Genomic DNA, 24,528 nt, shown 5'->3' with positions numbered 1-24,528 from the left:
TAATATTTCTATTGTAACGTATCTATCGTGATATGCATCGTATCAAAAGGCCCTTGCCAAGACGGCCCTAATAACTTCAGAGGTGTATAAAGAGCTTACATAATGAAGCGTTATATTTTTATTACCTAAGAATGATGTAATAAACATGACATTTCACTTTGGATACTGTGGTTAGTTATGGTATAATTGTAAGTAGTGGAGGAGATACAGTTAGGTAGTTCTTTGACCGGGACAGCCAATAAAGCTTTCTATTGGCCACCAGTGTCACCAAGGAAAAAGACCCACAAAATTCTCAAGGAGAACTTATTTTCAAGTACAAGAGGAGCCACAGTGGTGATTTCATGGAGAATGAAGGTGTATGGGAGACTTGTTTGAACAAATTCTCAAATAATCTAATAAACATCTTTTTTGGAAAACAAACACACACCCTTCCTAATTCTCTCTGCTGTAAAATATTAATTTACCATCTTTTGTACTCTTACCACACATCATTACAGATTTTGGGGAAAGCCGTAATGAAGTTCAAGTGTTGCATTTCCTGATTCATGTGTTTATACCTGCACACACTGTGAGTCACACCGTTCATGTGTCATTAAGTGCACAAAGTGAACAAATTAATGAGCGATAATGTGTGTAAGAAAAGTTTCAGACTGCTATTATCATCTCTTCTTGATGATGTCAATGATTATGTAACGCCTTACAAGACAATAGAGCTCTGTAAAAGCCGGTGAGGTGTTAAAAGTTTTCCCTATAGCACTGTTTAGCCCCATACTAAACTTGTAAAAAAAATTGATAAATGTACACGAAAACTCATTTATTTTGTAGCGTGTAGAGACGTCAAAACTCAGGCCTTGTCCACACTAATGTTATCGTTTAAAGATGCATATTTTTCTCTCCATTGTGGCCTCAGTACACACGTCAACAAAAATGAAGCTTTTGAAAGCACTTTCCAAAGTGAATTTAAAGGTCAAGTGTGCCTTCAGATGTGTATAAAGAACTTATGCAATAAAGCGTTATGTTTTTATTACCTTAGAATGAGCTATTTCTATCTACCACGGTCCCCTTGAATTTAATTTACCATGTTTTATCAGCCATCGCAGTGTTTCAAAAGGGTGAGGTGGAGTGAGCAGTTGGTTGCAATTGGCAACCTTGCCGCTATATATATCTGACTGGACCTTTAACCTTCTTGTTGTGTGAACTGTCAAAAGGGAGACTTTTTCATAATGTGTTTTACGTGCGTTTATGTTACCTTTACTCGTGTGCGGATGAATGTACATGTCTTCAGACATTGCAGTGTGGATTTCTGAAAATAAATCCTCCAAAAAATTACACACAGCACCTTTAACAGAGAGCGATGAGGGTTATTGACAGCCAATCGGCAATGACAACACATCCTTTATTAAACACATAGAAACAGCTTTGCTTTACACCCAATCACATGTACGTCGGAAACTATGATGCGGAATCGAGCAGTACACAATTATTACGTCCCTAAGTCATTTATTAAACACAGGGGACAAATTCTTGGCGAAGCTTCTCCACCATAGTGCTGGCATTTATGAAAGAGCAGTCATCTATGTCGGCTTCATATAAATCACGTAACTTGTGTTAATTGTGGAAAATGGAGGAAATGAAGAGTTATTAAGTGGCGACCCCCCCCATCGCTAATTCAGCTCCCTCTGTAAGCCATGAATCACTTAGGACAATTAAGTGCTGGGGAGAATTGCTTCTGCTGGTTGTTAAAGCTAAACAATGTGGTTTAACTGAGCAGGTTGCCCCGGGCTGAACACGTTTAATTGGATTGACTCATCTGCATGCTGCGAACTGACTTTTACTGAAGCACATGGGAGTACTGGACTACATTTCCCAGCATGCATTTGGCCTCAAACGTTGGATCAAAATCAGTGGGTTTGTGTAGCAGTTATTTCATCCACCGATAGGTTGACATTGACACTTGCTCATATAGAACAAAGTAAAAGCTATTTTGACTTCTCGTAAGGATTACATCTCTGAAATCAGACAGCTTTGACGTTTGCTACCCCACAATACATCCATTTACACAGCAAAATGTTTTGTTTTCCAAATATTTAAAAATACCAAGGTACACATCAGGGTCTTTAGGATAAAATGATGTACCCAAACAACATCATATTACACCTTTAGAGGTTCAAAAAGAACCCTTAAGGGTCCCATAATCTATTCATAAGATTATAGCCCATCACAGCCACAAAAATGATGAAAATAAGTGTGTAGTGAGGTAGGCGAGACGAGAGCCGGGATTTGAGCCCTGAAGTTTCAATAAAAGGAAGGAAGGAGGCCGGAACCGGCGAACGTTAAAAGACTTTTAATAAAATAAACAAACAAAGTCAAATGCCGGCAGCTCCCGTACGGTAGACTGCCAGCCATACAACCATGGTAAAATACAACATAAAGTCCAGGCCTGGTCCTCTCTCACTGATGGTCTGGTCCCTCTTCCTCTTATGCTCCCGATCTCCTCTGTGATACGAGACCTCGAATCCCGGCTCTCGTCCCGCCTTCCTCACTACAAAGTGTTTATTCTTAAATATGATAGATGCATGATAGATTTCCAGAAACAAGTTCTCAAATGTTTTTTATAATATACCAAAATTAATGATTTTATTGACACTGTGAGATTAGCCAACAGTCAATCTAATAAATCAAAATGTGTACAGACACGATCACTAAAAGCAAAACTTTTTTAGGGAACGAGAACGATTAGAAAATAGGAATCATAAGTCTGGTAAAGTCTATGAGATGTCCACACTAATACAGTCAAACAAACCTGTGTGTCCACCCGTAGCCATGTACACTCGTGAACGACATCAATACCGTTTAGATGGGACAAAGGTCTAGACATACGCAAGCTCCAAAACACAATTCAATCACAGATAAAGGATGTAGGTTGCACAAGCATGACTGCGGTTCACAGAATGCCTCCTCTTCATGAACCCGGCTGCAGACAGTCTGACATTGTGCCGTGGGTTGCTGAGCACGCCATAAACATGAGAATCGCTCTCGCTCTTATGAGGTCATAATCAAATCAGTCTCATTGATAAGTGCTGTGGACAAAACTCTTAGTGTGGATGCAGAACAAAGAAGCTGTGGCTGCTCTTTTCTGCTGCCATGACAATAGGCCCAATTTAATCAAACCGCTATTAGAATGAATGCGCAACATGCCAAACAAAATATGATTTTCCCACAGTTTTTCTTGCTTAACCTAATCAGATTTAATGCGGAGGGCTTTAACGGAGTGGTCAAAGAGTGGACTGGAAAGATTGCAGAAAGGCACACATTTAAATGGAGAAATATACACAAGGGACAATTGTCACCACAAACTGCATCATTCAGGCTCAATTTAAGAATATTGCGAACATGTGTGCTCTGTTTAAAGTAATGTGAAAATTAAAAGCAATTTTCCATTTACAATTATACTTTTCTTGCTATACGAGACGGTGTTCATTTTTCACATTGCGAGTTTTATTGCAACATACGGTATTACAATCTCACGGGAATGCGAAATTATTTTACGAGGTGTCTAATTCATATGAATGCATACGTTATTTCTATGTTTTGCTACAGTTTTGTAAGGTTTAGGGCTTCTAATACTCCTACATTTTTGTACTTTATATCATAAGAATTCATACGAATTAGCCACCTCGTAAAGTTACAAATTCCCACGAGTGTAGGTGGGTTTTGTCACAGTATTATGTTACATTTAATAGGACACAATAGAAAGCGTTGAAATTTGTTGAAGCATTCATTTCAATTGCTGTCATCACATATAGTAAAAATCAACGAGTTTTACAAAAATGCCACAGTAATGCGCAACCTCTAGCTGTAAAAAAAACCCACTGACTATACTAACTTTACTCGTGAGAATGTGTTGTTTTGTGTATTAATGAAACATTTAATTCATTTAAAAAATGTATACTTTAAAAGGTAACACTGCAAAAAAGAAATTCTGTTATATTTTTTACAGATTTTCAATGTATAATGTAAAATAAAAATGTTTTGCTGTTTTACCGTAAAAAATACCGTAAACTTACAGGAAAAGACTGCAAAACTACAAGAAACAAGGGGGAACGTGTATGTTAACAGGGAAAAAATATGTATTTTACAGTTTATTTCTGGTGGTCTAGTTTTTTTATTGTTTGTTTTAGTTAATGGTTTGGGTCTATGCAACAGCACATAACTTTTGATATTGACATGCATAACTATGGTTGCAGATGGACAGTCAACTTGCTCTTGTTCATTGACTGACTTTCTGGTTGCAATATTCCATCAAAGCCTGCGTGATCTTCCTTCTGAAGCCAAGAAAAAAGACACATTTGATGCTGTACTTTATGACATTTTCTTACAAACCGCTCCGAAATACTTGATTCTGACTGACTAGACATTCCAAGGTCAGTCATTCCCCAAACCAATAACAAAGGGTCATCTGGGTTCCTTGAGTCATCTAGAGCAATGCCGTTCACTACCACCCCCAAATTTGATATAAACATGCATCGTACATGAGATTATATTTACAAATGATTCATTCAATCTGTGTGTTCATCTCGTGAACTTTGTGTCTTCCGCATTCATTCATTACATATGAGCTATATTTCAATATTTCATGTTTAATAACTTACTCATGCGGTAAGTAGCAGTGTGATAAGCAGAAAAATGTACAGCCAGTCTCACTACAGATGGTGTACATCTATACAATGAACGTGTTATTCATCTGTACATGAAAACACACAAATACAAGAAGTTTAAGGTCTCTGTATGTCTTTTAAGGGGCTTTCTCGTTCAAATACAGCCACTGGGCCAAGATCACCCACCGGCCTTTCTGCTCACATTACAGTGCCACTTTCAATTGTGTTTAGTGTGAGAGAGGTCAGGCCTCTCCTATAACACACACACACATACTCATACAGCACCCCAGGACCTGGGGGCATCCATCATTACTAGGGTGGTGAAAGTAGACACTCTAAAATACTGCAACGTGTTTGGTCTACGGAAACCTAACACTGAGAGAGAGACTCTCTAATTTTATGAGCATTCACACACATCTACTGCCTATGGCCCATGCCTGAAGTGTTGTTGAAATCTGCCATAAGCAACATTTCCCTCTTCGACACAAGCCTGGCAGGTTCTTTAGCCTCTTTATCTGTTTTGATTACATAATGGCTGTCTTATCAACACTCTACTATTTGGCAGCCGCGTTCGCCCAAAGCAAAACAGAGGACATGGTTTTAACGGGATATGCTATTGTTCTTGATGAAGTTAAGAGTCTAAAGTTCACGTTTGTTCCCAAAAATCTAAATCACCATTCTCACCATGTCTATACAGCAGTATGTATCAAAAGCACGACATACAAAATAAATATCAGTATTTACAATTTGCCATTTACGCAATGCGACACATAAGTAACACACATATCAGAATGTATTAGTACACGCACAATATCTGCAACAGTACGAACACACGATACACAAAATGCAATATCCATATGTCTCACCATGAATCTATGACGTATTATTTTAATTGAATCGAGATACAATGGATCATTTCCATTACAAATGCTATATTAGCAGCATAATTCTATTTTAGTTTAGTATTTTATCAATACCTGAAGCAACAAAAATCTGAATTCTTGAGCTACAAATTAGATTCTTAGTGCCATGTAAATATTAATTTCGAAGTTGATTTGTTATTTAAAATTCATTTTTCTACATAAACAACCTGAAAAGAGCTCAAACTGCCTATTGGCAGTATTTTTGGACACAACTGACCGCATATACTGTGTATAAATATTACACCATAAACTTTGTTATCTTGGCAAGGTTTGAAACATGGTTGAGATCTCCTTTGAAACTTTCTGGGTTTGTAATCTCATGAGACTAATTATAATCAGGAGACTTAAATGGCTCTCCGTTGAATCTCATTGCTGTCCGCAGCTGTGACTTAAAAGTGATGTCATTTGTGATTGGTCTTTCCTGTAGAGCGATTGATCACTATTGATCCTTCATGGGGACTCCCGGAAAAAGTCTAGCTCCTGATCTGGCGCCCCGTCGCCCCGGCCCGGCCCATCCCGACTCTCCTCGGCCACACCGCATCAGACTCGTCCAGGACAGTGGGCTTATTCAAAGAGCAGGGATGAGCCCTGACAATGGCATATTATCAGCAAGAATCTCTAGGTCTGCAAAAGGAAAATACTCCGTCTCAGTGTCACATCGAAGAGAGGATCCCTTAACCTGACACTGAGGCGAGCCATTTAAGAGCACTGAATAGTGGCATCTATTCATGCAGGCCTGTGAAGAGAATGGCCACTCTTCTGTCCTCGCCTTGTTTAAAACACAGAGAGAGAAACTCATGAGGGTCGGAGAGACAAGGCAGCGCAGAAACTCGAGCAGCCAGCTGACTCGCACATGAATAGAGGCAGCACAATGATAAAGTAATCACCCTCACAATCCTCCGGTTTATCTGCGAGCTGCTCCGCTAGGCTAAACAGATAATGAAATGAAGCATCTCTAGATTCACTAACTAATGGAAGACGGCCTATTATTTGCGCCGGGCGAGAGATGACACACACACACACACATCTGTGTGCTGTTTATCAGCGGTACTAGATCTGAAAAGGCCCATTCAGATATGTGCGCATATCATTCGCAAATGTATGAATCAAATCGCATTGTCTGTGGAATCCTATGAACGCTATAGTTGATGCTTATGGACATTTTTATTGACTCGAGCCTGTCAAGCCTACAAGTAAAAGCCTTAATAAATGGACGTCTAACATTAAATAAGAGCCAAGAATTTCTAACACAATTAGCTCATTTAATAACAATTTAATTCATAGATGTTGTTAAGATGAGACACCCAAAAGGCAATATTTCATGCTGTGCTAAATTGTAAGTAATTGCCGTTTATATTTTATTTATCAGTTTTTTTGCAGTTGCGTTATCAAATGAATCGATCATGAATTGAAAAGGAAACATAAAAGATCATTGTTTCGACTAACAGACATTTTAATCCACCAGTTAAAAAGTGTTTCAGTTCAAATCTGCCTTCATTGTAGTTAGGCACTTTGCTGGATGTATGAAGGGGTTTACTGCATTCTCAAGCTATAACACAAATGTCATATGGGTATATCAAATTGGAACTTTAGCTTGGAAAATTTCACTAAAAATATCTTTTCTTTAAAGTAAATACGATTTTAAAAAGGAACGACAAACCCCTTCCTGACAAAAAACAAATAGATGTCACAATAAATTCAACGTTAAACTAATACATAAATATTGATAATACATAATTAAATGTGTACATTCCCTTGGAAGTGTCTTTATAGTTAAATTATTCCATAGTAATATCATAGTTATTTTGGTGTAGGCCTACCGCATTTGGCTAAGAAGCTCCCCGCAGTCTGGTAAATAGTAAAACAGCGCCATCTTGTGGACAGAGGACACCATTATGTTGAATAAACCTAAAAAGTGTCGAAATTTCATATTGCTACTAAGTTCTCAAATTAGAGTTATAAATACTGCAAATTGCCTTTTATTACCTTTCAATTCAATTCAATTCAATTGTATTTCTGTAGCATTGTTCCAAAGTAGCTTTACAGGGAGGGGAAAATAAGAAAAACGCAAACAAATGTAAATGTAATGTAAGTTAAAACACACTACATGGTGTTTTTATAACAAGTTAAATGATTCTAGTCAATAATATCTAATAAATGCATTCTCCCGGTGGCTTATTTAGCGTATTTTGTGAATGCTTGGCTGAAAATGTAGGTAGGAGCTAAAACCTTTAAGGCTTTATAAGTGATTAAAAGAACTTTAAAGTCAATACGATACTTAATGGGTAGCCAGTGAAGGGTTGATAACATTCGGGTTATGTGATGGTATTTTCTGGACCTGGTTAGAACTCTCATTCTGAACTAACTGTAGTTTGTTTATTGATGATGCAGCACAAACACTAAGTAGTGCATTACAGTAGTCAAGTCTTGAGGTCATAAATGCATGAATAAGCTTCTCCGCGACGGCAACACATAGAATATTTCCTAATTTGTCAACATTGCTTAAGTGGAAAAAATGCTGTTTTTGTGACATTTGGGTGATTTCAAAATGACAGGTTGCTGTCTAATATAGCATAACGCCTAGATCTTTTACTGTATTTGTTGATGTAACAGTATAGATATATATCCTTCAACTTAAATATTCGGTTTACGTGGTTTCATTAGAATTTAAAAGAAGGAAATGACAAGTCATCTTGTATATTTGTGCACATCTCCGATGCGCTCTGCCAATTTGGATAGCTGGGAGGAATCATCTGGTCTTAATGAGGTTTATAACCACGTTCACGTAAGGTTTCCTTTTGCAGCTGTTATTATTTTTAACACAGTTCGAGTCGTCTCGTAAATGTGTCGCAAAGTTATTCTGAATCACAACTTTCTCAGAGCAAAACATGCCGTGACGCCAGCAGGACTACACTTCCCGAAATCCCTCGCGCGGTCTTCACGACGTTGCCACAGATCGCTACAGTTCTCGCGATATGACTCTATTGATGTCTCGCACAGCACTAGAAGGTGTCAGCGAGGTTAGAGCGGATACCGTTTGTTCAAATCGGCGACCGCCTTTTAATCGGCCGCGTGGATGCACAAATCCAGGCTTTTGTATTTGTGGATTTTCCAAACGGCACGTGTGACAACCGGGACGGTCTCATCCGAAGTGTTCAGGCCCGCAGTATCTGAACCGGATCAAACGGTGCGCGTGTGAATCGAGCAAATGGCGTTGAAACGAATCCAAAAGGTGAGTTTGTGTTTCCCAGTGTCATTGTGCTCGGTGTCGTCTTTTCCAAACGAACGCAGTCGCACCTTTTTGGCCGTATCCCCATCTGCTCAGACAAAGACGAATGGTGGGTGCATGCACTCGACAAGCGCGCGTTCTCTATCGGACCATTAACGTCACATTATATGTCCGATGCGTGTTTTTAGCAACACCCGCCGTTACTTCACGTTACGTAAGGCTGATCGCGTTGCTTTGCGCAATCTGCGTATGAAACATGTTGTTATGCGATGTCGAGAAATATACATCTGCATGCACATATACAGACGAACGGGGGGGGAGGGGGGTCGTGACCTGGGGTGTGTAAACGAGCCGGGTTATTAAACGGTGTTATAGCCTATGTTTTAGTTGTCGAGTATGAACGTGAATGAGAGAATCGCCTCCGATGCGCATGCGTGATGGACGACAACCGCTTCAAGTTGCCAAACGCTGAACCCCAATGTCAATGTGTCCATATATGGCTCTGCAAATAGGGCACTGGGACAGCGGTGGGTATTTTTAACAGATCCCGCATAACGGGACACTTTAAACGCATTGAAAGCGATTATTGCTGGTGATTTCTGTCTACCTGTCCCTGTGTTTATATGAAAGGAATAAGGAACTCGACCACTTTCGTTTGGATCTATTTATAAACTAGTTAGCTTCAAAACATTGACTAGCATTGAGACCGTTAGCTTTTAAAGTCACCATAGAATCCAAATGAACAATTCTTATTGTTTAAAGTAATATTGCAGTGTTTATTATGACCTGTGTTGGTTGTTTTTTAATCCGCTTGGCCTTAAAATCGTTTATCACATTTGGAAACTTTACCCCTTCTGTACATGACGCATGTTTTGGCTTGAGGGTGGGGCTATATTGACTGGCCAATGGCCGGGCTTCCAACTTCCACCAGTCCAGATGCTGTTGTAGATATCCGTAAGAAAGCACCTTCACAACTTCTGTTTAATGTCAACTTAAAATGGCTTTATTCAGATTCTTAGTAAGGGCACAATGTCTACGGTTTGTGCATTGATGCCGACTTAAATAGATGAAATAAATGATTGTAACGCGTTGTATGTTGGTGTCGTACAGTCGTCTCCAGTTGGTGCAAAACGCTGCAGACCGACTTTTAACACGTAGACGTGAGCAAATTACCTAATAAATCATTGTGATTATGATGATTAGTTATGATTTAGGGCTATTTTTTATTCGTCTTTGAAATAACCGTATTGTTCCGAATATGCTGTTTTTCTTGGAAATTAGGGGTGTAACGATACTTCGTATTACGATATTTCGCGATGCAAAAATGTTACGATTCGCACCATAGAGAGATGGGAAAATTTTACGTTATGATGTTTAATTCTATTCGTTGACATTTACATTTAGTCATTTAGCAGACGCTTTTATCCAAAGCGACTTACAAAGAGTTCGGGAAGCAATAAGCGATATGTCATAAAACCGCAATAGTACATTAGGTGCTAATACAAAGTTACTAGTTTCAACAAAAGCTAGACCACTAACTGTTGAGAGAAGAGGGTTAGTGTACTTTTTTTTTCATTGATTCTTTTCTTTCAAGTATTCACAGAAGATGTGTGTTTTAAGTCGTTTTTTGAAGGTCGTTGAACGGTCAAGATGCTTTACGTGTGCTTATCTCACATATGCAGTAGAGAGAGAAGTCTCTGGGAGAAGGGCAAGCACAAGAAACAATCTGTGTCTCCACGTGGTTTACAAAGCGTCATATTTTCCTACACAATCGCACAAGACACAGCAAACTTAAAGCGTGGCTGCTGGCGATTCACCCCGAAACTCATTACCAAGGCAGCACAAACGTTTTTATATGCCGATGTAAATGTATCCGCTAATGTGAGCTGCTGCATAACATGATATTCAACATAAAGTAAGCTAAAAGAATCCAGCGCTGTTCCAATTAGAGAAGTGATGAAGTGAGTCGTACTGTACATTAAAAGATTGAATTACATACTAAAAAGCAAGTATGTGATTTGCATGATTGAAGAAATGTAATTTCGTTACCGTCTCAAGCTAAGACATTAGCCAATGGTGTTTGAGTGTGAGCTCTGTCAGAGTGTTTCATTGGTTGAATGCACTGAATAAATACGCCCTTCGCTGAACGAATATTGAACGAGTCAATTGAGTTAAAATGCAACTGAATGAACTGGTACAATGTCGTTCATGGTCTAATATTCTCTGTGTTGCAACAATGCATATGCTGAGTTACTAAAATTTTCTGAAAAATAAAGGCAAAATTTAATTTCTCAGGTAAAGTTAGTTAGCAAAACGGTTGTATCTTTGTATGGAACATTTAATAACGGGAATTCAATTAGTTAATCCAGATAGATTTTAGTATGTAATGTAGATTTCGTCAACTAAGACTAGACTGGTCGCAAACTAAGATAAATGGGGATGACTAAAACTAAATTCTAATTTCAGTTAAGTTTTAAAATGTAAAAATTCTTAATTAAATTGTACGTGCAACAAAAAACGTTACAAAAATTAAAAAAAAATGTGATTTGAATTTCAGTTTCATTTTTTCATTTTGTCAAAATATGGTGATGTGTATTGTATCGTGAACCCAGCATTGATATATGAACCGAATCGTGAGCGGAGTGTTTCGTTACACCCCTATTGGAAATACATCTGAAAAATTGGGGTCATCATTTTTAAGGTGTAGTCTTTTACGTGTCAATAATACAACTACCAAATACTTGTAAATTGATCAGGGGTGAATTGAAGCCACCATTAAAATGCCATCAGTAATAGAAAAGCTTTAAGTCTGTTTTTTTTCGCAGAGTAAAGTTTATGCCCTATTTAACAAAACAACACCGATGTTACTCAGCAGCTTTAGTTTGATTAAAAACAAAGATTATTTAGGTTATTGCTATTGCTGCTTCCTAGTTTCACTTTAGAAAATAGCAAGTAGAGAATACTGAGGAAAAATATGATCACACATTGTATATTAATACAACATTGCCAAGATTTCACGAACAGCCTGTGTGCAGTTTACTCTGTGCCCACTTTTTATAGTGTCGTATTTAACCCCCTTTTGTCTTCTGAACTGGGTTAAAGGAATCGTTCACCTTAGAATTAAAATGTTATGCTCATTTACTCACTCTCATGTCATCCTAGACGTTCATGTCTTTATTTCTTCTGTAGAAACTAATCCAAGGTTAAGGAAAAATGTCTTCCCCCATATATCCCACCTTAAAGCATCCGCACACTCGGACTCCCAACCACTGCAGTCACTTGCACATAGCCTGGTTTTGTATTGAAATTATTCGTAATTGCAATGGTAGTGTTTATAATGCCGTTTAAGATCATTCGGGACTTTACCTAGGATTGTCGGAAGGGGAGAAATCGGCCCAATTATATTTTGGTGTGACCCCAGCATAAATGATAGATTCAAGTTCTAGAAACACGCCTTAGAGATTTTGGTCCGTATGACATCATAGAATCATACAGTTGGTACATTTGGCTGCACGTTCATGATGCAAATCTCATTTAGATTAAGTTGTTCTGACTCCAATGTTCACCGTATTCATAGTAAGTCAACTTTCTTCCCAACACTGATGCTCGGTGGCCAGTGAGTGTGAAATACTGTACATATATAAAGAGTAAATAGTAATAGCTCTCATAGAAAGTGTTAGACACTAGAACTAAACACATTTTTACATTTGTTAAATAAACAGAAAACTAATCAATTGACATGCACAGATAGGCTTAGACTCAAGGGAATAAACCGAAACATCAGGGTCACTAATTGTGTGTTATTATTGAAAGTGCATTTGGTGAACAGCTGACTGGTCTGCATCTATCTTTAGAGAGCCTTTTCAGGCACTGTGAGTCAGACAGCAATTTCTAGCAATGCACAGAAGCCCCCGAGAGGTAAATTATAGAGCTAACATGGCCATGGGAATGAGAGGGGAGATTTCAAGGTATAGGATTCACGACTTGCAAACATCCGCCCGATTTCAACACCCACCCACAATAATAATGGCAGAAAACCATCTGTAAACTATCATAACCATTTTTTTGAGTAAATGAAGAATAGCAGACGGGTCATTGTGGGTGCTTAGTCAGCTCTCTGTAAAGTAGATTAAAGGTTAATACATGGAATAAAGCCATAGAATAACATAAGTTTTTAGAAATGTTTATATTTTATAGTGTGATCATTATTAGACTACAACAGCGATTATGAATATATTATGATATATATTCTGGCATATGTGTTCATGCAATATCAATCGAGTAGGAGTGTGAAAGTGCTCTTATATCAGCATGGCCGGGATTAGGCAAGAGTCACAAGGCCCCACTGCGTCTTTTTAATGTAAACATGCGTTTGTTTACTGCACACGGCAGTAAAGTAACTTGTACTGTACAAGTTTACATAGCAATTTCTTTTATCTAAATCCTGCGCTGTCATTTGTAAACCGCGAGCACTGTAAGTACATTGCAAAGAGACACTGACAACAGTTTCACTTTCATACATTTGTGTAATGCCCATTATCTAGTGTTTAGCCGCCGCCTAGTGGCCATTTTCCAGTGTTGAAGTATGCACACTGCGCAGTGTTGATTTAGATCTCAGTCAACATGCAGCATCAGTTTCCATTCAGCACACAAACACTCTTTGCCTTTGAGAAAGATATGCCTTTAGGTTTATTTACTATTTGTAAGCATTTTTATTATTTGTTAACTTAATATTGACATCACATGTACACTAGGGGTGGAACGGTTCGCAAAATCCACGGTTCCATTTGTATTACGGTTCTGTGGTCACGGTTTTCAGTTTGATTCGGTATACAAAGTTTGTTTTTTCGACACTCCAGAAATACCATACATCAGCACAAAATATATTTCTTATAATCCACCATTTAAAAAAGTAAGTTATTCTTAAAATCATGTCACGTAATCAAAAAACTGAAATAATGCGGCAGCTTGGTTTTAGGCATAGACACAATTAGACGAATACACTTATTTGTCGAATTAGAGGAATAGGCTTTATTGTTCTCACAGATACTGCCTTTATCTGTGGTTGTTTAAATGCTGCGGATAGTAGAGGTTACTCTTTCCTACCCCACAGATCTGAACGTTAAACTGGAAGCAACACTTTTCGTTCCTTTTGACATTTCATTCTCATCGTGGCAGACGTAATACATTAAGTTTAAAGTCCCTGGAAGTTGTGATCGTTTTTACTTGCGTCTTCTGACACATTTCCGATTGAAGAGGATTTTTAAAGTAGCTGCCAGGGCTTTGCATTTTTCACTGCGGATTGATTGGATATTGCCAAGTTAGATAATGTTACCAGCAACGTAAAGTAAAAAGCAAGCAGATACGTTTAGCAAAGAAATAAAGATATGCATGACTTCACGAATATGTTTTATGGTCTTTTTCTCAGGAACTAACAGACCTACAGAGAGATCCGCCAGCTCAGTGTTCAGCAGGACCAGTCGGAGAAGACTGTAAGTACAGTAATGGAAAGAACGGATTACATTTTGTTTACAAATGTTTTTTTTGCTTGAATTTGTCAGATCTTATATCAGATAGTGTTTACTACCGAGAGATTTACTCTATAAGCACAATACAGCTCATGTTGTCCAAACTCGTATGACTTTTTTCTTTGGAACATATTTAGAAAGAATTGAATGTCTAATCCTGATATTGAAATCGTTTTGCAGTAAAATCACAGAAGCCAAATTGGATGTTTGCATAGTATTTACAAATTTTCGAGAAATATTTATTGGTTTCGTATAAAATCAAACATGTTTTTTTTTTAGTGTTTCACTGGCAGGCAACGATAATGGGGCCGGTAAGTAGCTGAATTCTCTCTGTTTTCTTCTTTCAAAATTAAAATCTTTCAAATATTTGTTTTTTATTGAAAAGACATGTATTTTCTTATCAATCCACATGTGAACAATCTCTGTTCTGATCGGCTAACCTTTGCATAGTAATAGTTTTCTTGTCTGTTATACAGACGTGCTCAGATTTACAGCTCATTGAAACAATGCTTCATTCCTCCTGAAGAGTGATGAAATGAAAAGCTATTGTATACTTGCATGTGGTTTGATAGAAATAAGCAAAGAAGCTGTGGAAAGAAATGAAATGTTGTCTATTCTACAAAAATATTCTAAAATGGCCCGGACACATTTGTTGGTACCCCTTAGAAAAGATAATACATCATTGGATTGTAGTGATGCTTCAATCTAATAGGTTCTTTAATTTGTATCACACATGTATCTGATCTTGTCATCAGTCATTCAGCCTATTAAAACAGAGAAGAGTAGTCACTGTGCTGTTTGGTATCATTGTGGGTCCCACACTGAACATGGACCAGAGAAATCAAAGGCTAGAGTTAACAAGACATTATAGGAAAGACAAGCATGGTAAAGGTAAAGGCTACAAGACCATCTCCAAGGAGCTGAAGGTTGTTTTGCCTTTTTGAGCAAAAGTGGGCTCCATGGAAGACCCAGGACTCCACTTTTGAAAGAAAAAGATAAAAAAGCCAGAATGGAATTAGCTAAAATTCATATTGACAAGCCTTCTGGGAGAATGTCCTTTGGACAGATGAGTCAAAACTGGAGCTTTTTGGCAAGTCACATCAGCGCTACTGTATATTCACAGACGAAAAAATCAAGTCAACACCATACCAAGTGAAACATGGAGGAGGCTCAGTTATGTTTTGGGCTGCATCCGGCACAGGGTCCCTTGAATCTGTGCAGGACACAATGAAATCTCAAGACTATCAAGGCATTCTGGAGCGAAACGTACTGCCCAGTGTCAGAAAGCTATGTCTCAGTCATGGGTCCTCCGACAGGATAATGACCCAGAACACACAGCTAAAATCACCCAAGAATGGATAAGAACAAAACATTGGACTATTCTGAAGTGGCCTTCTATGAGTCCTGATCTGAATCCTATCGAACATCTATGGAAAGAGCAGAAACTTGCAGTCTGCAGAAGGCACCCATCACACCTGAGACAGCTGGAGAAGTTTGTTCAGGAAGACTGGGCCAAACTTCCTGTTAACACGTGAAGAGTTCTCATTGAGAGCTACAGAAAACCTTTGCTTGCTGTGATTGCCTTTAAAGGTTGTGCAACAAAATATAGGTTAGGGGTCCCATCATTTTTGTCCATGACATTTTCAGTTGTTTTATTATTTACAATATTGTGTTGAATATAAAATCAAAAGTAAAGTCTGGTTTCTATCAAATATGGATTAAACAATGGTGGATGCCAATTACTTTTTATCAGCTTCCAGTTATTTCAGAGAAAATTGTGCATTCTTCCTTTTTTGTGGAGGGGTACCAACAAATTTGAGCACGTCTGTATTTTAGCCGTTTATTTCAACTTATTGTGAATGTTCTATTGCAATTCCTTAAAATACTGAAACAAAATGCTTGTCTTTAAGAATGACAGTCCGTATCAAGGAGGTGTTTTCTTTCTGACAATTCATTTCCCGACAGACTACCCCTTTAAACCACCAAAGGTTAGTTGCTTGTGACATTTAGGTTTGTTGTAAACCCCACACATCAAGTGTAAATGGTGTGTAAATTGCCATAGTTAACGGTATTCTGTGTTGGTCCTCAGGTCGCATTCACAACGAAAATCTACCACCCCAATATTAACAGTAATGGTAGTATTTGCCTGGACATCCTACGATCTCAGTGGTCACCCGCACTTACTGTATCCAAAGGTAAGTAACAGTTGACTGCACGAAAAAGCAGTTTAGTGTAAAAAATAACTGGGAGAGATAAGTGAAAATAGTAGATGTTTAGTTGGTTCGGCCTCTCGGTGTAGGACCTGGATAACCACTGGACCTGATTCACAAAAAGACTAAAATAGTAAAGTAAAAAGTAAAATACATTTTCATTGGTATTCATATTTTACATTTTGTGCATTCATATCTGATGTTGGGTTTTACATCGTTAAACCCAATGCAAATTCAACACTTTCAATTAAAAAAGATGATTTAAGATATTGATCATTCAACAATTCATCAATTGTAAATCATACAATGCTGATTTACAGTAATGTATAAAGACTGTGGCCATGCAAAAACAGCGGTTTATTTTGTGGACCAAAAAATATCAGTGTGACCTTAATTTGTAATTGTTTTATCTTGCTCTAGTAGGGCCGTGAGCGGCAGAAGCCCCTCCCATGATGCGAATTCACGTCTGTAATGTAGTGAATTTCACACGTGAATGATGCGAGTAAACTTAATGTTCAAGCGTCCAACTACACACGAATAGCGCGATTTACCACGTTTGGTTTGAACACTCTATAAGAGTCACAGGCACAAATTCTAATTGTACGAAAAATGTAGGAATAAGACCAGTTAGTCATCTCATAACATAATCTCATAATGTTACCTTTGACTCTGAACTTCATTATTCCCAATTATTACAAAACAGTGAAACATACCGATACATTCGTCATTAGACTCATGTATATTAAGTTCTATTTTCTGGAAAGTAAGGATATTTTTACTAGGTAATATTCCACGATTGTAATACTCTTATGCAACGTGAGTTTTTGTTGGAAACGCTTTGCTGTCTGTACTGTAAATCCTTTGGCATTTATGACTACTAACAGAGCTGATCCCAGTGTGGGCGATTACTCTTTGTTCTAAACAATGACCCAGTTTGCATCGCTCTACGGGAAGCTGTTTGTGTTACGACAGACAAGCAGAGAGTACGGAAAGCTTTACGACAAAAAACTATAATATCATGAAGGGATGCACAATACCTGGAAATCATTTGGTTCAACAACTGTTAAAAAAAAACGATTATAAGCATGTTTTGATTTTCTGATTTTAATCCGTTCTCATTGCTTTTTAATAGTCCTATTGTCCATCTGCTCCCTGTTATGTGATCCAAACCCAGATGACCCCCTCGTACCTGAGATCGCACATACATATAAAGCAGACAGAGAAAAGTAAGTGACTCTTCTCTTCATACAGTACACGCTGCTTTTGTCACAAATTACGTCATACACAACGTTGTGAATCCATCCATTTAAGTGCACGTTATAAATCCTGTCTTAAAAAAATTAAGTATGACCTCACGAGGGCATGTGTCCTTTCTTTCATACTCAGGTACAACAGACTAGCAAGAGAATGGACGCAAAAGTACGCCATGTGAGAGTGCCTGTGACTAAAACACTAAAGAAGCAAAAGGACAAAGAAATGTGTTTTTACTTTTAACAAGAGGAGTAAAAAGAAGTTAATGTTGACGGGTGGGGAAAACAAAACAACAAACCCTTGGAAGGGAGGCAGGAGGAGGCGAGGAGTCACGGGCCGTTCTCCCAGACCCGCCGTCAGAAAGGCTTAGCCTGGAATATTCCAGGGAAATTGTAAAACCGGACAAACCTCGGGGTACCACAACCCAGGAAGTTAGACTTGTACTACTATTAGTTTTATTCTAATTGTTATCGTGATATTGTTTTATTGTTATTGTGTGTTAATGTTGCCATTCTTTCTCACCTCCGTTTGTCAGTGTGCCGTTATCTATGTCATGTTTTGCTGCGTAAGGAAATGTCAGGGTGAAGTTGGAATACTGGTGACACAGGCTCGGTCATCTCATTGGAGTCTATGGGAACCACTGTCATGTGTGCACTAAAACTGACAATTTTTCTTATTTGACAATAGACGTGGTTCAACATATTCTCAGTTTGAGAAGGAATGTAAAAATAGTTTTCAGGAGGGGAAAAACGATTATGGAAATCGGACCTTGCTTGAGAGCCTGTCAGCCAACTTCATGTCATGTCCTTGTTATTTTATAAAACACTATGAATGTGAAGCTAAAGGAATTTTTTTACAAACTACAGCTGTAAAAAAGGGACAAAATCAACATTTTTAATTGAAGGTTTGTTTACACCGTTTGTGTTGTTTATTTGGTTAGGATCTCCTTTACGCATTTGTGCTTTTAAAAGTGATAGTTCACCCAAATGTAAAAATTCTGTCATCATTTGCTCGCCCTCTTGTCTTTTTTAAACCTTGGTGATTTTCTTTCGCAGAACACTAAAGAAGATATTTAGAAGAATGTTGTTAGCTGGACCCCATTCACTTTGGTTTTGTGACCATGCAATAGAAGTGAATGGGGGCCAGCGCTGTTCGGTTACCAACTTTCTTAAAAATATCGTCCTTTGTGTTCTGCGGAAGAAAGAACGTCATACAGGTTTGAAATGACAAGACTGTGAGTAAATAACCACAGAATTGTCATGTTTGGCTGAAGTATCCCTTTAAGATTGGAATTCACCTCAGCCGCATGTGCATGATATGGCATATGTGTACGTGTTTTTGATAAGTATTGTTAATTGCTTTAGATACCATGGCGTATTTTTATACGTGTCTTAAAAAATCAACCAACTTGCTTGCGAAAAAATAAAAATAGGGGAGCAAAAATGCTGAGCAGTGTGTAAGAAAAGGCGCCGCCACTTCTGCCAAATGTGATAATGCCCCCTTTAGCGTATGAATGCAATATTTTTCACCTACTTAGCGTTTCTTCTACAGATCTTTCTGCAAGAGTGTAATTCTTAATGTTTAGACACTCTTGTTACTGTAGATACTAATATAACTAACCTTTTGATTGACTAGATGGTGCGTTTGATGTGTGACCACCGGCACAGGTGCTGGACTACAGTACTTGTATTGTAAATGTATTCTTTATTTTTGCTCTCAACTCACAACTCTTGGTTGCCTATATTAAAGTGGACGATCAAGATGTTTACTCGTTGCAGGGAGACACCTGAACTGTTGGTTAGCTCCCGGTTGTCCGTGTGAACATCTCACCTTCACTAGGTGCTGCCCTTTAGAAGCCCAGGCCTCCATTTCACTGAAGACCCCTGAAAAGGGCTAAATATTGTCAGGATTACTTTCAGCGGCATATTTGTGTACTCTCACTGCTGCAAAAGATGTTTGTGTCACATTTTATTTCGAATGCGTCTTTGAAGTGATAGTTCATCATTTACTCAACCTCATGTTGCTCCCAACAATGGAAGTGAGAAGCTGTCAATCTCCAAATAAAGCCGCGTTCACACTTGACTTTTTTTTCCATTGACTTCCATTCATGCGACCGACCGGAAACGCAAGCCCTTCCAACGGTATTTCGCTGCCTAGCAAAGTTTAAGTTTGCTGAACTCTGGCCTGCGAATTCGCATCACGTGTGATACCAATAATCAAAACGTCACAGCAAGACCTCACGGTAAAGAAATGTAAAAAATGGAAGAATCACGCCCGGCCATTTTCGTACCACCGAACGATCTTCGCATGCTCAAAGTTAAGTCTGACCGCGGCTTAAATCGATGAAAGCATCATAGCGCGTGCATTGGGGGTATATTAGTTTCGAGAAACTGACTGAACTTCGCTTAACATCGCGTTTGACTACCATTAAATGTCGAAAGCGTAAACAATTCTCCTTCTGTTCGACATAAAACTTACATGAGATGGAGTAAATGACAACATTTTTGGGGGTGAACTGTTGCTTTAAGGGTTTATTTGACACTACAAATGAAAATGATTCTTTTTTTAATCTGAATGTCTACCTTGACTCAAAGGCTGAAGTTATCCTATCTGCTATTTTTTCATTGCTAAATGCGGCTCGCTGGTATTGGAAGGTTTTAATTTATTTATTTATTTTATTATTTATTTGTCGTCGGCTTCAGTGCAGTCTGGATATACACGTTTCTTCTCCCGAACGGTTCATCTGAGCAATGTGACGTGAGATTGCGCTTGGGCAGTATATAGCACGCTTTGCACTCTACAGGCTACAACCTTTCAGCAGCTTTTTGCAAGATATCAGGGATATTTTTCGATTCACCTCCCCGATACCTTCAATAAAACCTTAGCCTTAACATGCACTGTATAAGCAGCATCTGTACTGTACCTTTTGGATTTGGGTTTTAACACTTGGATCGGTACTGTTTCTCTTTGTGTAACGCATACACAGAGCCATAATTATTTCTTGCTAACCGTCTGTGCTAGAAAGCACCTGTCATCTAACCTACTCTCCCTTCATGGAAACAAGACTCGGTACAGCTGAGACTAACCTCCAAGGTGTCAACTTTAGTGAATAAAGCTCCTTTTGTTTTATACGCTCTCTTGTGTTTATTGTGCAAACAGAAGCAGTGGTTTCTGAAGCTATACTTTATGTACACTATATTCTGTAGGCAGTAAATTTAACTGTGATACTTCATATCATTGACTGTTGATATGTGTTATACTTAATATTAATGACAATATTGGTATATTATAATGCATATTTGTATTTTATATATAATAATTAAAATTGCGTCTGTTAATCTCTAAAAACATTTCTAAATATTACATATTGTGTAAAGAAAATGAAGTCAGTTGTTAATCCTGTTAAGAGTTTGGGCTTTGTAACATTTTCTTTTGTCACTTGAAAAAGCCCTCTTTCGCCCAACAATATTTGTTTAGAAATGCATCCCAATTTTTGGTCATTCACCATTATAATAGGCCTAGTGATTCTCTTTACAGCAATAATGTAATATGCTGTTGCGGAATTTGTTTAGTTGTCAAAATATTATGTTACAGTACAGTTATTGAAATGGTGAAGAAATTCTAACCTGTGACTCGCGTAAAAGAACTACAAATTTGTTTTGATCTCATAATATCCTGAAGAACATCTTGGGTATAGTCATCACTCATTCTAAAGTAGTATCATTTTCGGCATGTCTGCAGTTTTGTCTCATATTTATTGAAAACAAAGGAGTCATGGGGAAAAATTATGCAATTCATTATGTCATACTAAATCAATAACACTTTGTTAAGTGATGACTATAGATATCTCTTCTATTTGTATATTTTATTTAGAGATTTACTTAACTTTTGCTATTTCACACCATAGGACAGTTTAGTAAAAATGCTAAAGACATTAATGTGCATACATGTGTGTATTTGTTCCTCACCACGGAACAACGCCATGTAGCGGACAAACACTTTGGACCGTCAAACGTTGTTTTACCAAAAAACAATTTTTACTGCATATTTGTCAACCACACATATATACATGCAAATAATTTGAACACGTGCTACTTTCTGTTAATTCCTCGTGTCTGTATACAATCATTGATATAGCCTAACCAGGACCATAGCCAGCCGTTTGGAAGGTGTGGTTATTTTTCTCACAAAGTGGACCCTTTTTTTCGTTTCTTTATTATTTAATAATGAGGTTCTAATACTTGTATGCTCTAACTCCACTGTATATGTGAATTATTGACACCCCACCACGGACCTCCCTTTTCAGACCCTGGCCAGGGCCATGAAAGGCCCAACCTTAGCTAATACTTGAGTCATGAGCTGATATACCTGAATATACTGAATGTCCAGGTTATTCCGTTAATCTTCGCTGATGGGACGGGTATATTCCAAGATGAAAATGGCAGAATGCATCGGGCTGAAATTGTGAAAAAGTGATCTGGGAGCACATGGATTGGCCACTACGGAGTCCAGACCTTAACCTCATTGAGAATCTTTGGGATGTGCTGGAGAAGACACAAGATAAAAATTAATATAATTATTTCAAATGCACTATGTGGTTATCTTTATCTTACATGGACCTGTTGATGTAGATTTTTTTATTTTGAGCCAAATCTCAAAATGGTGTTTGTGTCTCAAAATTGTTCAAATGTTAAACTCTTTTGGAACCACTAGAAAAGTGTTACGTTATGTTGTCCTTTGGTGTGACACCCCATAATATATTTTTTTCTAATTTATTAAAAACTATATGTTGAATAGCTGAGACAAAAGGAATTTCATGCTGTGTGAGACACAATAACAGTTTCAGTGACACGTTGATTGACTGAATGAGTGACATAGACAATGTTGCTAGATTCTACATCTTAGATTTTAATGTATTATCTATGAATTTATTCATTTATATAAATTTTTTTTACTTTTTGAATTTTTTAAAGTTAAAATTAATGCAATAACTAATGTACCATTTCTGTCGATCCCAATCTCTTACTCAAATGAATCATGGCTTTAGTTTCAGCGACAACGACATAAATAAATGCCCCAAACTTAACTTCCTGAAGACCCCGTAAAGAATCTATAACTTTTGAGTAGTTGTATTTAATTTAATACAATTAATTTACAATCATTTTAATATAAATATAAAATAAATTGTTATATTCGGAAGTTAACTTCGGGCCAAGCGCATGTTTCTGATGAAACCGTCTTAGGTGATTTATTTTCATTGACCTTTAGTGTTGTAGTCAAGACCAAGACAACACCAAAACCAAAGGGTGTCGAGTAGAAAGATAGCTGTGTTTTGCCCATAAATGCACAAAAGTTCAGATTTGTTTGGGAATAGCCAAAATAAAAACAAACTTGTTTTGTAATTGTGTCTAAAATCTAAGTCTCTTGTTGATACTTCTCCCAAAAACTTTTGAGTCCAAATCTGAATGCTTGTAACCAGAAAGATGTTGCCCTCCATTGACTACCATAGTAGGAAAACATACAATGGTAGTCAAAAGTGGCCCAAAACTGTTTGCAGTCCTACATTCTTCAAAATATCTTCTTTTGTGTTCAAACAAAAATGATAAAGTAATTTTTCCTACTATGGGAGTCGGTGGGGGGCAAAATCTTTCTCATTATCAACGTTCTTCCAAATGTCTTTCTTTGACATGGCAAAAATTAAGAAATAAAATCTCTTAATAAAATATACAAATATAAGAGAGATCTATAGTCGTCGCTTAACTCTTATTTTAACAAAGTGTTATTTATTTAGTATGAAATTATGAATTCCATGACTCGTTTGTTTTCAATAAATATGAGACTAAAACTCGAAGGTGAGTAATGACAGAATTTTCATTTCTATCACTTTAAGTCCTGGTTTATTGAACGATTGTATAAAATCAACATCACGTTTTCAGATCACGTCAGATGTTGTAATATACAGTACTGTATATAAACAATATCTCATAAAAGTTCATTTTTTGCAATCACATCTTAGATATTGTGGGCCTTTGTATTCATTTTGTAGAGATTCGTAACACACTTTTCTTTGGACAATCCTATCTTCATCTCTTACAATGGTAACGAAAGCCAGACGATTTACATCCAATCACATTAATGATGTTAACACATAAATCAGAGAATCCACCAATGTAGTGTAATTCCAACAGTTGTGGTCTTGACTAGTCTTGAAATAAAATCCCAAGACCACTAAGTCTGAGACCAAGACCACCGAAGTCCGGTCTCGAGTACGTGTGTGTTTTACTATAAAAAAACATGATTACTTAAGTAAGAGCGTGGTTCCATAAGTGTAAAAAAAGTGTAAATAATTTCGTTACTCAAAAACTGTGTATTATATTGTTACTTTAAACAAGTAAGCTTTTGCGTTGCGTTATTGCGTGCGCAGTTCCGTGTATGTCCAGCAGATGCCGCTTCTTCTCGCCTGTACGAATTCTACAATGCATGAATATTAAACGCGTTCAGCTGACGTTGCTTGGTAACCCCCCGTAGCGTCCGCTCGTGCAACCAATCAAACACAAATTAATATTCAAAAACCAAGCACTATTCGCCAACCGACATCCACCCTCGTACAGACGTCAGTCTTTGAGCCAATCAGACGGGTGCGTTGCGCCAACCTCAATTTTGCGTAATTAATATTCATGAGACGAACCTTGCCCATAGTAGGTTTGGACAAGGGCGCTACGTGATCTG

The 24,528-nt window shown here is 37.7% G+C and overlaps 1 protein-coding gene across 1 annotated transcript; it reads left to right on the top strand.

The window, feature by feature from the left end:
• Positions 1 to 8,529: 8,529 nt before the first annotated feature.
• Positions 8,530 to 20,927, top strand: ube2d4 (ubiquitin conjugating enzyme E2 D4). The gene is made up of 7 exons (XM_079468407.1): positions 8,530 to 8,813; positions 14,239 to 14,302; positions 14,618 to 14,649; positions 16,249 to 16,326; positions 16,428 to 16,533; positions 17,681 to 17,774; positions 17,935 to 20,927. Exons 1-7 carry the CDS (start codon positions 8,790 to 8,792, stop codon positions 17,978 to 17,980), a joined length of 444 nt encoding a protein of 147 aa, XP_079324533.1. The 5' UTR covers positions 8,530 to 8,789; the 3' UTR covers positions 17,981 to 20,927.
• The last annotated feature ends 3,601 nt before the right edge of the window (positions 20,928 to 24,528 follow it).

This window comes from Barbatula barbatula (assembly GCF_947034865.1).
Source record: "Barbatula barbatula genome assembly, chromosome: 11".
In the NCBI taxonomy this organism is placed as follows: domain Eukaryota; kingdom Metazoa; phylum Chordata; class Actinopteri; order Cypriniformes; family Nemacheilidae; genus Barbatula; species Barbatula barbatula.
This window is presented reverse-complemented; position numbering and strand designations above follow the sequence as displayed.

Excerpts from the sequence above, each read along its gene's own strand:
- ube2d4 (XM_079468407.1), top strand. The coding sequence starts at position 8,790 with ATGGCGTTGAAACGAATCCAAAAG. Across the intron at positions 14,303-14,617 it reads AGGACCAGTCGGAGAAGACT|TGTTTCACTGGCAGGCAACG; the intron begins GTAAGTACAGTA and ends TTTTTTTTTTAG. Across the intron at positions 14,650-16,248 it reads AGGCAACGATAATGGGGCCG|AATGACAGTCCGTATCAAGG; the intron begins GTAAGTAGCTGA and ends CTTGTCTTTAAG.